The sequence below is a fragment of the Amblyraja radiata genome, chromosome 19 (assembly GCF_010909765.2).
Source record: "Amblyraja radiata isolate CabotCenter1 chromosome 19, sAmbRad1.1.pri, whole genome shotgun sequence".
Lineage (NCBI taxonomy): Eukaryota > Metazoa > Chordata > Chondrichthyes > Rajiformes > Rajidae > Amblyraja > Amblyraja radiata.
The window spans coordinates 2,579,320-2,592,205 of record NC_045974.1 but is presented as its reverse complement, the minus strand read 5'-3'; the positions used below and the strand labels follow the sequence as shown (position 1 = coordinate 2,592,205).

At 49.8% G+C, this 12,886-nt stretch overlaps 1 protein-coding gene across 1 annotated transcript in view; it reads left to right on the top strand.

The window, feature by feature from the left end:
* slc13a4 (solute carrier family 13 member 4) overlaps positions 1-11,930 on the top strand; it is a 46,397-nt gene extending 34,467 nt beyond the window's left edge. Inside the window, exons 8-15 of the mRNA XM_033037452.1 lie at positions 1,251-1,370; positions 5,024-5,125; positions 5,440-5,541; positions 6,151-6,257; positions 7,012-7,157; positions 8,591-8,752; positions 9,858-9,995; positions 11,415-11,930. Coding sequence (XP_032893343.1) covers positions 1,251-1,370; positions 5,024-5,125; positions 5,440-5,541; positions 6,151-6,257; positions 7,012-7,157; positions 8,591-8,752; positions 9,858-9,995; positions 11,415-11,543 — 1,006 coding nt within the window. The 3' untranslated portion in view covers positions 11,544-11,930. The remainder of the gene's footprint in view (positions 1-1,250; positions 1,371-5,023; positions 5,126-5,439; positions 5,542-6,150; positions 6,258-7,011; positions 7,158-8,590; positions 8,753-9,857; positions 9,996-11,414) is intronic.
* Positions 11,931-12,886: the final 956 nt, after the last annotated feature.

Here is a 12,886-nt window from a genome sequence, read left to right as displayed (position 1 = left end):
GAAGGGCCAGTTCCTGTGTGTCACACTGTTCTGTGTTCTACTTTGAACGATCACTGCCCTGGGAGAGATGCTGGCAGGCGTGGCCTTACCAGGCATAGATAGAGTGGATGTGTAGAGGATGTTTCCACTGGTGGGAGAGTCCAGGACCAGAGGTCACAGCCTCAGAATTAAAGGGCGCTCTTTTAGAAAGGAGGTGAGGAGGAACTTCTTTAGTCAGAGGGCAGTTAATCTGTGGAACTCATTGCCACAGATGGCTGTGGAGGCCAGGTCGGTGGGTATTTTTAAGGCAGAGGTAGACAGATTCTTGATTAGTGCGTTTTCGAGCTATCTTTCTCACCTCACTTTTTCCTTCTCTTGTTCTTTATCTTTTCTTTTCACTAATTTTCAGGTTAAAAGTGAAGCTGTACAAGAATTGTATAATTTTAGATGCCGAATGTTTTATCCGTGTACAATTGCTTCTAATAAAAATAGTTTAAAATAATTTTTTTTTTTTAAAGAACAGGTGTCAAGGGTTATGGGGAGAAGGCAGCGTGTTCCATACACCCACCACCCTTTGTGTGAAAAAGTTACCCCTCAGATTCCTATTAAATCTTTCCCTTCACCTTAAAGTGAGTACAGAGTACAGAGGAGATTTACTAGAATGTTGCCTGGGTTTCAGCACCCATGTTACGGAGAAAGGTTGAACAAGTTAGGTCTTTATTCTTTGGAGCGCAGAAGGTTAAGGGGGGGGACTTGATAGAGGTCTTTAAAATGATGAGAGGGATAGACAGAGTTGACGTGGATAAGCTTTTCCCATTGAGAGTAGGGAAGATTCAAACAAGAGGACATAACTTGAGAATTAAGGGACAGAAGTTTAGGGGTAACACGAGGGGGAACTTCTTTACTCAGGGAAAGTGGTAGCTGTGTGGAATGAGCTTCCAGTGGAAGTGGTGGAGGCAGGTTCGATTTTATCATTTAAAAATAAATTGGATAGGTATATGGACGGGAAAGGAATGGAGGGTTATGGTCTGAGTGCAGGTAGATGAGACTAGGTGAGAGTACGTGTTCGGCACAAACTAGAAGGGCCGAGATGGCCTGTTTCCGTGTTGTAATTGTTATATGGTTATAATGGGATTAGGAGGCAGAGATAGATCAGCCACGATTGAATGGCGGAGTGGACTCGAGGGGCCGAATGGCCTAATTCTACTCCTATAGCTTGTGAACATGCGTGTCTGCCGGGGCTGACGTTTGCCTGTTTGTCTTTTCCACAGCCGCTACCCAGAGTCTCGCTCCATCAACTTTGGCACCTGGTTTGTCTTCAGTTTCCCTATCGCCCTCATGATGCTGGTGCTCACCTGGGTTTGGTTGCACTGGCTTTTCCTGGGATGCAAGTAAGCAACTCCCCACTGGATGAGAACCGCTTCATGGGAGGGGGGGGGGGGGGCTCTTCAAGAGTCTTTTATATATGTCTTCCTAGAGATAAGCCTAGACTTGGGGAACGGCTTCATGGGGGCTACTGCTTCTAGAGTCTTTTAGACAATAGACAATAGGTGCAGGAGTAGGCCATTTGGCCCTTCAATGTGATCATGGCTGATCATCCCCAATCAGTACCTGCCGTTCCTGCCTTCTCCCCTGACTCTACTATTTTTAAGAGCCCTATCTAGCTCTCTCTTGAATGCATCCAGAGAACCTGCCGCTGGATTTTAAACATGTTGAAGATTTTCGGAGACCTGCTGCGATTGTGACGGGTGGATTTTAAACATGTTGAAGATTTTCGGAGACCTGCTGCGACTCTAGAAGCAAAGACGCTGAGGCAGAGAATTCCACAGACTCACCGCTCCCTTTTATAAGTCTCTTGGAGATAACCCTAGACTTAAGGGCCTGTCCCACTTGCGTGATTTTTTTCGGTGACTGCCGGCACCCGTCACAATGGCAGTAGGTCTCCGAAAATCTTCAACATGTTTAAAATCCAGCGGCGACCAGAACAAGGTACGACTCTTTGGCCGACTACTCACGACCGTACAGGCATCACCCCGCGACATGTCGCCTGTACGGTCATGAGTCGGCTCCTCAGCACCCAAAGAGTTGTAGTGTCTTTCTGGTCTATGACGGGTGCCGACAGTCGCCAAAAAAGTTGTGTAAGTGGGACAGGCCCTTAAGGGAACGGCTTTAAGGGAACAGCCTTATTAGGGGATGCCTCTTCGAGAGTTTTTAAAGTCCAGAGTCTCTCCTTCTAGAACCTTCTAGAGCCTTTTTCAGAGTCTCTCTTCGTATAGATGTCCAGGGTGGTCACGGTGGCGCAGCGGTAGAATGCAGCGCCAGAGACCCGGGTTCGATCCCGACTACGGGCGCTGTCTGTACGGAGTTTGCACGTTCTCCCCGTGACCTGCGTGGGTTTTCTCCGAGATCTTCGGTTTCCTCCCGCACTCCAAAGACCTGCAGGTTTGTAGGTTAATTGGCTTGGTAAATATAAAAATTGTCCCTAGTGGGTGTAGGATAGTGTTAATGTGCGGGGATCGCTGGTCGGCACGGACACGGTGGGCCGAAGGGCCTGTTTCCGTGCTGTATCTCTAAACTAAACTTTTTAAATTGTGTTCTAACATCTCTAACCTATCTCTAACAGAGATCCAGTAAGTCTAGAGTCAATTCTAGAGACTCTTCTGGATTATTTTTAGAGAATAAAACTCATCTGTACCCTTTCCAAAGCCTCCACATCTTTCCCATAATGGGGTGACCAGAACTGTACGCAATACTCCAAATATGGCCTGACCAATGTCCTATAAAGCTGCATCATGGCTTCCTGACCCTTATACTCAATGCCCCGACCAATGAAGGCAAGCATTAAATGTAGATGAGAGGGGATCTTGTTGAAACATTGAAGATTATTAAGGGTTTGGACACACTAGAGGCATGAAACATGTTCCTGATGTTGAGGGAGTCCAGAACCAGGGGCCACAGTTTAAGAATAAGGGATAAGGCATTTAGAACGGAGACGAGGAAACACTTTTTCTCACAGAGTTGTGAGTCTGTGGAATTCTCTGCCTCAGAGGGCGGTGGAGGCCGGTTCTCTGGATGCTTTCAAGAGAGAGCTAGATAGGGCTCCTAAAAATAGCGGAGTCAGGGGATATGGGGAGAAGGCAGGAACGGGGTACTGATTGTGGATGATCAGCCATGATCACATTGAATGGCGGTGCTGGCTCGAAGGGCCGAATGGCCTACTCCTGCACCTATTGTCTATTGTCTATTGTCATAATCATCGCCGACTTCCGAGGCCGACTTTGCGGGCTGGTATCTCGGCCCCCGGGCCCAGGTGGAACGTTCCAGAACCGTTGGACTCCTCTCGGAGGCCGTGACCTCTGTGGGTCCGGATGAACCAGAAGGACTCTGGAAGCTGGCTCGAAGGGCCGAATGGCCTACTCCTGCACCTATTGTCTATTGTCTATACCATAAGCCTTCTTTACCAGCCTATGTTGCTGCTTTCATGGAGTTATGGACTTGGACCCCAACATTTCTTGGGATTTCTGTTTGTATAATCTGCAATTCAGTTCTGAAATGGCGGTACATTGCCTTTTCTTCTCCTAAACGGCCTGTCCCACGAGCATGCGACTCCATGCGGCAAGCGCGACCTAACGTGGTCGCTTGAGCCGTACGGCCTCGCGGGGCCGGTCCCACTTCGATCGCCGGAGCCGTATGGAGTTGTGCGGAGCTGGTCCCGACATCGCGCGGGGCTCCGAAAAACTGACCGTGTTCAAATATTCCGCGTGGCTACGGCCTGCCGGTCTGCAGCCGCCTCGAAGCCGTACTCACCGTCTCGATGGGCGTGCGCAGAGTCCCGACGCCGTAAGCAGCGTCTTGACGCCGTACGGCACGCGCGAACTTCCCGCGGACTTCGCTCGAACTTCACGTCACTCACTCGACTCCGCGCGGCCCCCGTTTCCGGTTTGGTGGCGCTTGCCACATGCAGGTCGCATGCTCGTGGGACAGGCCCTTTCGGGTCAACGCTGTGTAAAGTGGGGAGTTAACACAAGTGGCCAGTTTACCGGCTGGGGATTAGACAGCTTTTTTAAACTGGGATAAATCGATCTTCAGGAAGCCACAATCTCAGCTCATTCTTTATGTCTGGATCTCAGATACCGCAACCCACAAAAACCTACCAAAGGTTAATCAGCGGTTTAAAAAACAGCTGACGCCGCCCAAAGAAGACTGAATGCATGAGATAAGGCAGCAATGTGTGAAAACAAGTAATCAGACCTTGTACTCAATCCTGGTTTCAACAACTGATACAGCAACAGATTGTTTAAGAAGGAACTGCAGATGCTGGAAAATCGAAGGTAGACAAAAATGCTGGAGAAACTCAGCGGGTGCAGCAGCATCTATGGAGCGAAGGAAATAGGCAACGTTTCAGGCCGAAACCCGGAAGGGTTTCGGCCCGAAACGTTGCCTATTTCCTTCAGGGTTTCGTCCCGAAACGTTGTCTATTTCCTTTGCTCCATAGATGCCGCTGCACCCGCTGAGTTTCTCCAGCATTTTTGTGTACAGCAACATATTGTTCATTTAGGAATTGCAATGGTTTGGATTTTCTGAAGTTTCAGACATTTTAGATTTGGGACAATGGACAACTCCAAAAGAGATCTTAACCTTAATAACCCCAAACGGTTACAAAGACCACTCCTGAATTATCTTCACAATACTATTCCAGTCTCTTCCAACAAAGGTTAGCAGCCCAGTAGATATAATTAGTATATTATATATTATAGATATTTTTACGATAGACCATAGGTGCAGGAGTAGGCCATTCGGCCCTTCAAGCCAGCACTGCCATTCAATGTGATCATGGTTGATCATCCCCAATCAGTACCAGTACTCCGCTATTTTTAAGAGCCCTATCTAGCTCTCTCTTGAAAGCATCCAGAGAACCCGCCTCCACCGCCCTGTGAAGCAGAGAATTCCACAGACTCACAACACTCTCTGTGAGAAAAAGTGTTTCCTCACCTCCATTCTAAATGGCTTACCCCTTATTCTTAAAATACATCTTCCATTGCAGCTTTAAGGAAACCTGCTCCCTGAGCAAGAAGAGAAAGACAAAGCGTGAGGAGATGTCGGAGAGGAGAATCCTTGAGGAGTATGAGAAGTTGGGGCCCTTCAGGTAGGTGGGGGAGGGGGGGGGGGTGGGGGACTGTTCCTGAGAGATTGGGACGACTAGGGGTGAACTGGGATGGACTTTAACTTTGTTTAAGAAAGAACTGCAGATGCTGGTAAAATTGAAGGTGGACACAAAATGTTGGAGAAACTCAGCGGGTGAGGCAGCATCTCTGGAGAGAAGGAATGGGCGACGTTTCGGGACGCCCATTCCTTCTCTCCAGAGATGCTCCATAGATGCTGCCTCACCCGCTGAGTTTCTCCAGCATTTTGTTTCCTACCTTAGACTTTAACTTTGTTGTCCTTCGATGTTTGTTTCAGCTACCCAGAGATGGTGACGGGGATTTTCTTTGTGTTGATGACCTTGCTGTGGTTCACACGGGAGCCAGGCTTTGTTCCTGGATGGACCTCGCTCTTTGAGAGGTGAGGACGGCAGTCTAAGATGACACAGTGACCCCCCACCCCCCACCATCAATATCATCCCCACCCTGACTACAGCGCATTGGTCCCACGCCCACATCCACACGGCACTGGGCCCACTGCCCAAATACACTGTCGCTCAGATACAGTGCACAGGTCCACTGTCGCTCAGATCCAGTGCAAAGATCCACTGTCACTCAGATCCAGTGCACAGATCCACTGTCAATCAGATCCAGTGTCGCTCACATCCAGTGCACAGGTCCAATAAGATCCAACCAGATCCACAGCTTGCTGGAACCAGTGCCCAGATGCACTGTCAATCAGATCCAGTGGCCAAATCCAGTGTTGCTCATATCCAGTGCGCTTGTCCAGAATCCCTGGGATCTGGCACCCAGATCCGATGTCACTGGCACCCAGTGTACATACAAAGTGTCCAGATCCACTGACACTCAGACCCAGTGCACAGATCTACAGTCGCTCATATCCAGTGGCGTGCTGGATTCAAGTGTCTCTGGGATTCAATCATTGATCTCCCGTTTATGACGATGAGTGAGATCACCTGTGAACCTATTCTCCGCCCTCACTGACCGGCGACTGTGTTCTTTGCTGCAGGAAAGGCTACAGGACGGATGCCACCGTCTCCATCTTCCTGGGCTTCCTCCTCTTCCTCATCCCCGCCAGGAGGCCATCCTTCTCCTGCTTCGGCAAGGGCCGCCCCGGTGAGTAGCGAGGGCAAGCAACACGCCCAGTGCCAATCTGGTACCCACCTGGTGTCTGCCTGCTCTGTGCCAGTCAGGTATTCATGCCCACCTGGTGCCCACCTGGCACCTGCCCGCTGCCTGCTTCATGCCCACCTGGTGCCCACCCACTGCCAGTCTACTGCCGCCCCCTCTCCCCAACACACCGGCGGCGAGGCGAGGGAGACTTCACATGTGGGATGGCAGCACGGCGGTGCAGCGGGTAGAGCTGCTGCCTCACAGCGCCAGAGACCCGAGTTGGATCCCGACTCTGTACGAGTTTTTAGGTTCTCCCCGTGACCTGCGTGGGTTTCTCCAAAGACGTACAGGTTTGTAGGTCAATTGGCTTGGTCTAATGGTAATGTGCCCCTGGTGTGTGTTGGATAGTGTTAATGTGCGGGGATCGCTGGGCGGTGTGGACTCGGTGGGCCAAAGGGCCTGTTTCTGCACTGTATCTCTAAAGTAAACTAAACTAAAGTAAACCAAATGCACTAATTTGTATAGACACAAAATGCTGGGGTAACTCAGCGGGACAGGCAGCAACTCTGGAGAGAAGGAATGGGTGACGTTTCGGGTCGAGACCCGTTTTCAGACCCGAAACATCACCCATTTCTTCTCTCCAGAGATGCTGCCTGTCCCGCTGAGTTGCTCCAGCTTTCTGTGTCTATCTTCGGTTCAAAACGGCGTCTGCGGCCCCTCCCTCCCCACGCGCCACTAACCTGTTTCTCTTGTGCAGATGAGGAAAGTGCAAGGGAGCAGAAGAAGCCCAAAGACTCCAATCCCCTGGCACCGCTGATCAACTGGAAAGACTTTCAGAAACACATGCCCTGGGAGATCGTCATCCTGGTGGGAGGTGGCTATGCTCTAGCTGCAGGCTGCAAGGTAAAGGACAGGCCCAGCTACTGGTCAAACCTGGTCAATATGGACCAGCACTGGATACTCTGTACAGGGTAGTGTTGCCAACTGTCCCATATTAGCCGGGTCATCCCGTATTTTGGGCTAAATCGGCTTGTCCCATACAGGACCGCCCTTGTCCCGTATTTGACCGCTACTACTCGGGTCGAGGGGACAGTCGGGTCAGAGCGCCGCGTCCGGCCCCGCCTCACCCGTCCCGACGTAGTGCAGCCCATGGAGTGCAGCAGCAGCAGCAGCAGCAGCAGCAGCGCCTCGCCCGTGGCCCCGTCGGTCAGTCGGCAGCCCGGCCAGCTGTCCGACCTTCGACCTTCGCTGACCGCCGACACCACCACCACCCCTCCTTCTCACGGCCGATCATCGGTTCGTGAGTTGGACGGGGCGCCGGACTTTGCGCGCGACGTCGCACGGCCTGCACTTCTCCAGCACTTTTGACCGCTCTCTAGTTGTTGATGGGATGGGTTCAGTTGCCTGATAACAGCTGGGAAGAAACTGTCCCTGAATCTGGAGGTGTGCGTTCATTTTCACACTTCTGTACCCCTTGCCCCAATGGGAGAGGGGAGAAGGGGGAGGGAGTGACCAGGGTGAGACTGGTCCATGATGATGCTGCTGGACTTGCCGAGGCAGCGTGAGGTGTAGATGGAGGCGAGACATGGATCAACGTGTTGGGGTTTTGCAGCATCACATTAAATTTTTTAAATTATTTAAAATTAAACATTTAAAAAAAAAATTTTAATTGATTTTTAAATCATTTTTAATTTTTACATTTAATTTTAATTTTTTTTCATTTTTTTAATTTAAAAAAATTAACTTTTTTAAATTTTTAAATTTTATTAGAAGCAATTGTACAAAGATAAAACATTCAGCATCTAGAATTATACAATTATTGTACAGCTTCATTTTTAACCTTATAACCTAAATCATACAAATGAAAAAAAGGAAAGAAAGAGAAAGCAAGAAGAAAGGAAAAGGTGAAAGGGTAGAGTAGAGGAGAACAAGAAAAGGTCCCCTAAACTACCAAAGCAGGAATAAGAAAAACCCAACATGGCATCGGATTTAAATTTAAATTTGTGTTACACCCTACTATTGTTGTAAAAATTCAGTAAAGGGTGTCCATGTCTTAAGAAATGTATCTGTTTTTTCCGCCAAGACAAGCCTAATGTTTTCCAAATGTAGTGTGTCGGACATATCTGTAATCCACATCTTCACTGTAGGGACTGTTGTCTATTTCCAAAATTTAAGTATTAATTTTTTCGCTGTTATTTGGCCATAGTTGAGGAAACGTCTTTGAAATATCGTTAGCTTAGAACAGGCCTCTGGCATACCTAATGAACATGGTGTTGTTTCCACGATCTGTACCACCGGCAGCGCTAAGTTTGCTGAGTTTGTCTTTCTCCCCGCAGGTGTCTGGTCTGTCGGACTGGATCGGCCGTCAGATGGAGCCGATGAGCAACCTGCCACCCTGGGCAGTCACACTCATCGCCTGCCTGCTGGTGTCTGTGGTCACCGAGTTTGCTAGTAACCCTGCCACCATCACCGTCTTCCTGCCCATCCTCTCCACCCTGGTGAGCCCCGCCTGCCCTCTGTAACACGCACGCCCGGAACAACACTCGCACACGTGTGCACACCTCTACCCGCAGCCCAGAACACGTTTCTGTGAAACCTCCTCAAAACCTCCTCAATGTTATTACCAAAGCCCTGTTTCCACCCTAAACTCAACTAAACTCAACTAAACTTGGACACGCTAGAGGCTGGAAACATGTTCTCGATGTTGGGGGAGTCCAGAACCAGGGGCCACACACAGTTTAAGAATAAGGAGTAAGCCATTTAGAACGGAGACGAGGAAACACTTTTTCTCACAGGGAGTGGCGAGTCTGTGGAATTCTCTGCCTCAGGTGGAGGCCGGTTCTCTGGATGTTTTCGAGAGAGAGCTAGATAGAGCTCTTAAAGATAGGAGTCAGTGGATATGGGGAGAAGGCAACCATGATCACATTGAATGGCGGTGCTGGCTAGAAGGGCCGAATGGCCTACTCCTGCACCTATTGTCTATTGTCTCTAAACTATACTCGTCAACTAAACTAAAGTAAACTAAACTGAACTAAACTGACCAAAACAGCAACATTTACATCTAAATTAGTTGAGTTTCAGCGTGTTGCTATTTTGTGGGACAGGTACATGGATAGGACAAATATGAGGGGTATGGGCAAATGTATTTTGTTTACATTAGAGATACAGCATAGAAACAGTTCCGAGGGCCCATCAAGTCCGCACTGACCAACGATCACTCGGACACGAGTTCTATCCCACATGCTAGGGACAATTTACAGAACCCAATTAACCTACAAACCTGCATGTCTTGGAGGAAACCGGAGATCCCGGGGAAAACCCCACGCAGGTCACGGGGAGAACATATAAACACCGTACAGACAGCACCCGTAGTCAGGATGGAACCCAGGTCTCTGGCGGCGCAAGGCAGCAACTCTACCGCTGCACTACCGTGCTGCCCTAATGGGACTGTATTAGATGGGCATCTTGGTTGGCATGGGCCAGTTGGGCCGAATGGCCTGTTTCCGTGCTGTGTGACTCTTTGGCTCTATACATGGACTGTGAGTTACTGCTTTAACACTCAAGCCCCCCCCCCCCCACCCCCCCTTTCTGTTTCTCTCCTAGTCCGAGACGCTGCAGATAAACCCGTTGTACACCCTGATACCAGCCACGATGTGCGTGTCATTCGCAGTGATGCTACCCGTTGGAAACCCACCAAACGCCATTGTCTTCAGCTATGGGCACTGCCAGATACAGGACATGGTAAGGCATCGCCACGGCCAAAGGTCACCCAATGTTCCGTGTTCTGTTCCGTGTTCCATGTTCCATGTTCCACATCTGTGTTCCATATTCCGTGTTCCATATTCCGTGTTCCATGTTCAGTTCAGTTTATTGTCACATGTACCGAGGTACAGTGAAAAGCTTTTGTTGCATGCTAACCAGTCAGCGGAAAGACAATACATGATTACAATCAAGCCGTTTACAGTGTATAGATACATGATAAGGGAATCACGTTTAGCGCAAGGTAACGCCAGCAAAGTCTGATCAAGGATAGTCCGAGGGTCACCAGTGAGGTAGATAGTAGTTCAGCATTGCTCTCTGGTTGTGGTAGGATGGTTCAGTTGCCTGATAACAGCTGGGAAGAAACTGTCCCTGAATCTGGAGGTGTGCGTTTTCACACTTCTATACCTTTTGCCCGATGGGAGATCCAATCCAATCCAATCCAACTTTATTTGTTAAGCACTTTAAAACAACCAATGTTGACCAAAGTGCTGTACAGAAGAATAAACAAGACATCATAAAGAGACAACATAACAGCTCACGTCGCCTATTTCCTTCGCTCCATAGATGCTGCTGCACCCGCTGAGTTTCCCCAGCAATTTTGTGTACCTTCGATATTCCAGCATCTGCAGTTCCCTTTTGAACAACATAACAGCTCACATGAGGCGCAAAGATTACATATGAAATTACAGAGATGGTAGAAGAGGGAGTGGCCAGGGTGTGACTAGCCCTAGATTATGCTGCTGGCCTTGCCGAGGCAACGTGAGGTGTAGATGGAGTCAATGGAAGGGCATTAGACACAAAATGCTGGAGTAGCTCAAGGGTCAGACAGCTTCTCTGGAGAAAGGGAATAGGTGATGTTTTGGGTCGATACCCATCTTCAGGCTGGAAGGAAAGGGAGGTTGGTTTGTGTGATGGTCTGGGCTGTGTCCACAATTCTGTGTCCCATGTCCCATGTTCCATGTTCAAGATTCCATGTAGCATGTTCCATGTTGCGTGTTCCATCTTGTGTGTTCCATGTTCCGTGTTACACGTTGTGTGTTCCGTCCCATGTTCCACACTGCGTTCCATGATGCGTGCTCCATGTTGCGTGTCCCACGTCCCATGTTGTGTGTTCCACGCTCCGTGATGCATTCCATGTCCCACATTGCGTGTTCCATGTTCCACGTTGCGTGTTCCATGTTGCATGTTGTGTGTTCTGTGATGTGTATTCCGTGATGCGTATTCCATGTTCCATGTTGCGTGTTCTGTGATGCGTATTCCGTGATGCGTGTTCCATGTTCCATGTTGCGTGTTCCGTGATGCGTGTTCCATGTTCCACGTTGCGTGTTCTGTGATGCGTGTTCCATGTTCCACGTTGCATGTTCCGTGTCCCGTGACCTGCCCCCTCCTGTGTTGCAGGTGAAGGCTGGCTTTGGTGTGAATGTGATCGGGGTGGCAGCCGTCATGCTGGCCATCACCACCTGGGGCTTCCCCCTCTTCCAGCTGCAACACTTCCCTGCGTGGGTCAATGCGACGGGAGGCCAGTGACGTGGAGAGGTGCAGCAGCAAGAGGCGCAAGCGAAGCCCAGCGCAGATGTGCAGCGGCCTGTGGAACATCTGGCCGGCGCTGGCCAAGGCAGGAAGGACCACACCCAGCATGAACCAACACCTGCATCACACACACACACACCATCCCGCAGTGAGCAGCCGACCAGCCACGACTCGGCAACTCTCAAATCAGGAGCTTCTGTTTCATCCTGCCAAGGACAAGTGCAGTTTGTGTTATTTACTCTGTCTCTGTGAACGATTCTTTGGGGCAAGGGATTTATCTTCCAATAGTGTTTTTATTTTCTATTTTACTTCTTCCAAAGGCAGTGGGTCCAACAAGGTGACAGGCCCACAGCCGCACGTGACCGGGGCGATCTTTGCCAGAACCGAGACACACACACAGACAGGCAGCCCGGCCACTCCAGCCACACGAGACGCCTGAAGAAGGGTCTCGACCAGAAACGTCACCCATTCCTTCTCTCCAGAGATGCTGCCTGTCCCGCTGAGTTACTCCAGCATGTTGTATCTATCTCCGGTGTAAACCTGCACCTGCAGTTCCTTCCTTCATATACAGAGACCAATCATTGTGTGGCCCGGCCTCTCAACACCACTTAAAACATGGCACATTCTCACTCCATGTTCTCCGGAGATGCTGCCTGACCGGCTGAGTTACTCCAGCACTTTGCGTTTTTTTTTAAATATATATAAACCAGCATCTGCGGTTCTTTGTGTCCACATTTCATATTCTTCCTAAAGGGATCACTCAGTGACTGTTCCTCAGGAGCAGGTTCCTTGGTGAACACGTGGTCATTGCTGTATATCCACCACTACACCCTCAGGTATGTCAGGTTTTACCTGTACAGGTACACCTGTACCTGTAAAGGCTGTAGTTGATTCACCGCCACTGTCAAAGCCCAGCTCCATCACTGAGTTTCCAGCACCCTTGGTTCCAGAGCCTTTCTGGATTATCCGTGTTATAGACAATAGGTGCAGGAGTAGGCCATTCGGCCCTTCGAGCCAGCACCGCCATTCAATGTGATCATGGCTGATCATCCCCAATCAGTAACCCCGTTCCTGCCTTCTCCCCATATCCCCTGACTCTGCTATTTATAAGAGCCCTATCTAGCTCTCTCTTGAAAGTATCCAGAGAACCTGCCTCCACCGCCCTCTGAGGCAGAGAATTCCACAGACTCACCACGCTCTGTGAGAAAAAGTGTTTCCTCGTCTCCGTTCTAAATGGCCTACCCCTTATTCTTAAAGAGAGGTCCCGGCCTCCGAGAGGGGTCCAACCTTCCCCGCAGAGCTAGTGTCCGAGATACCGGCCCGCAAGCCCCAGCCACAGG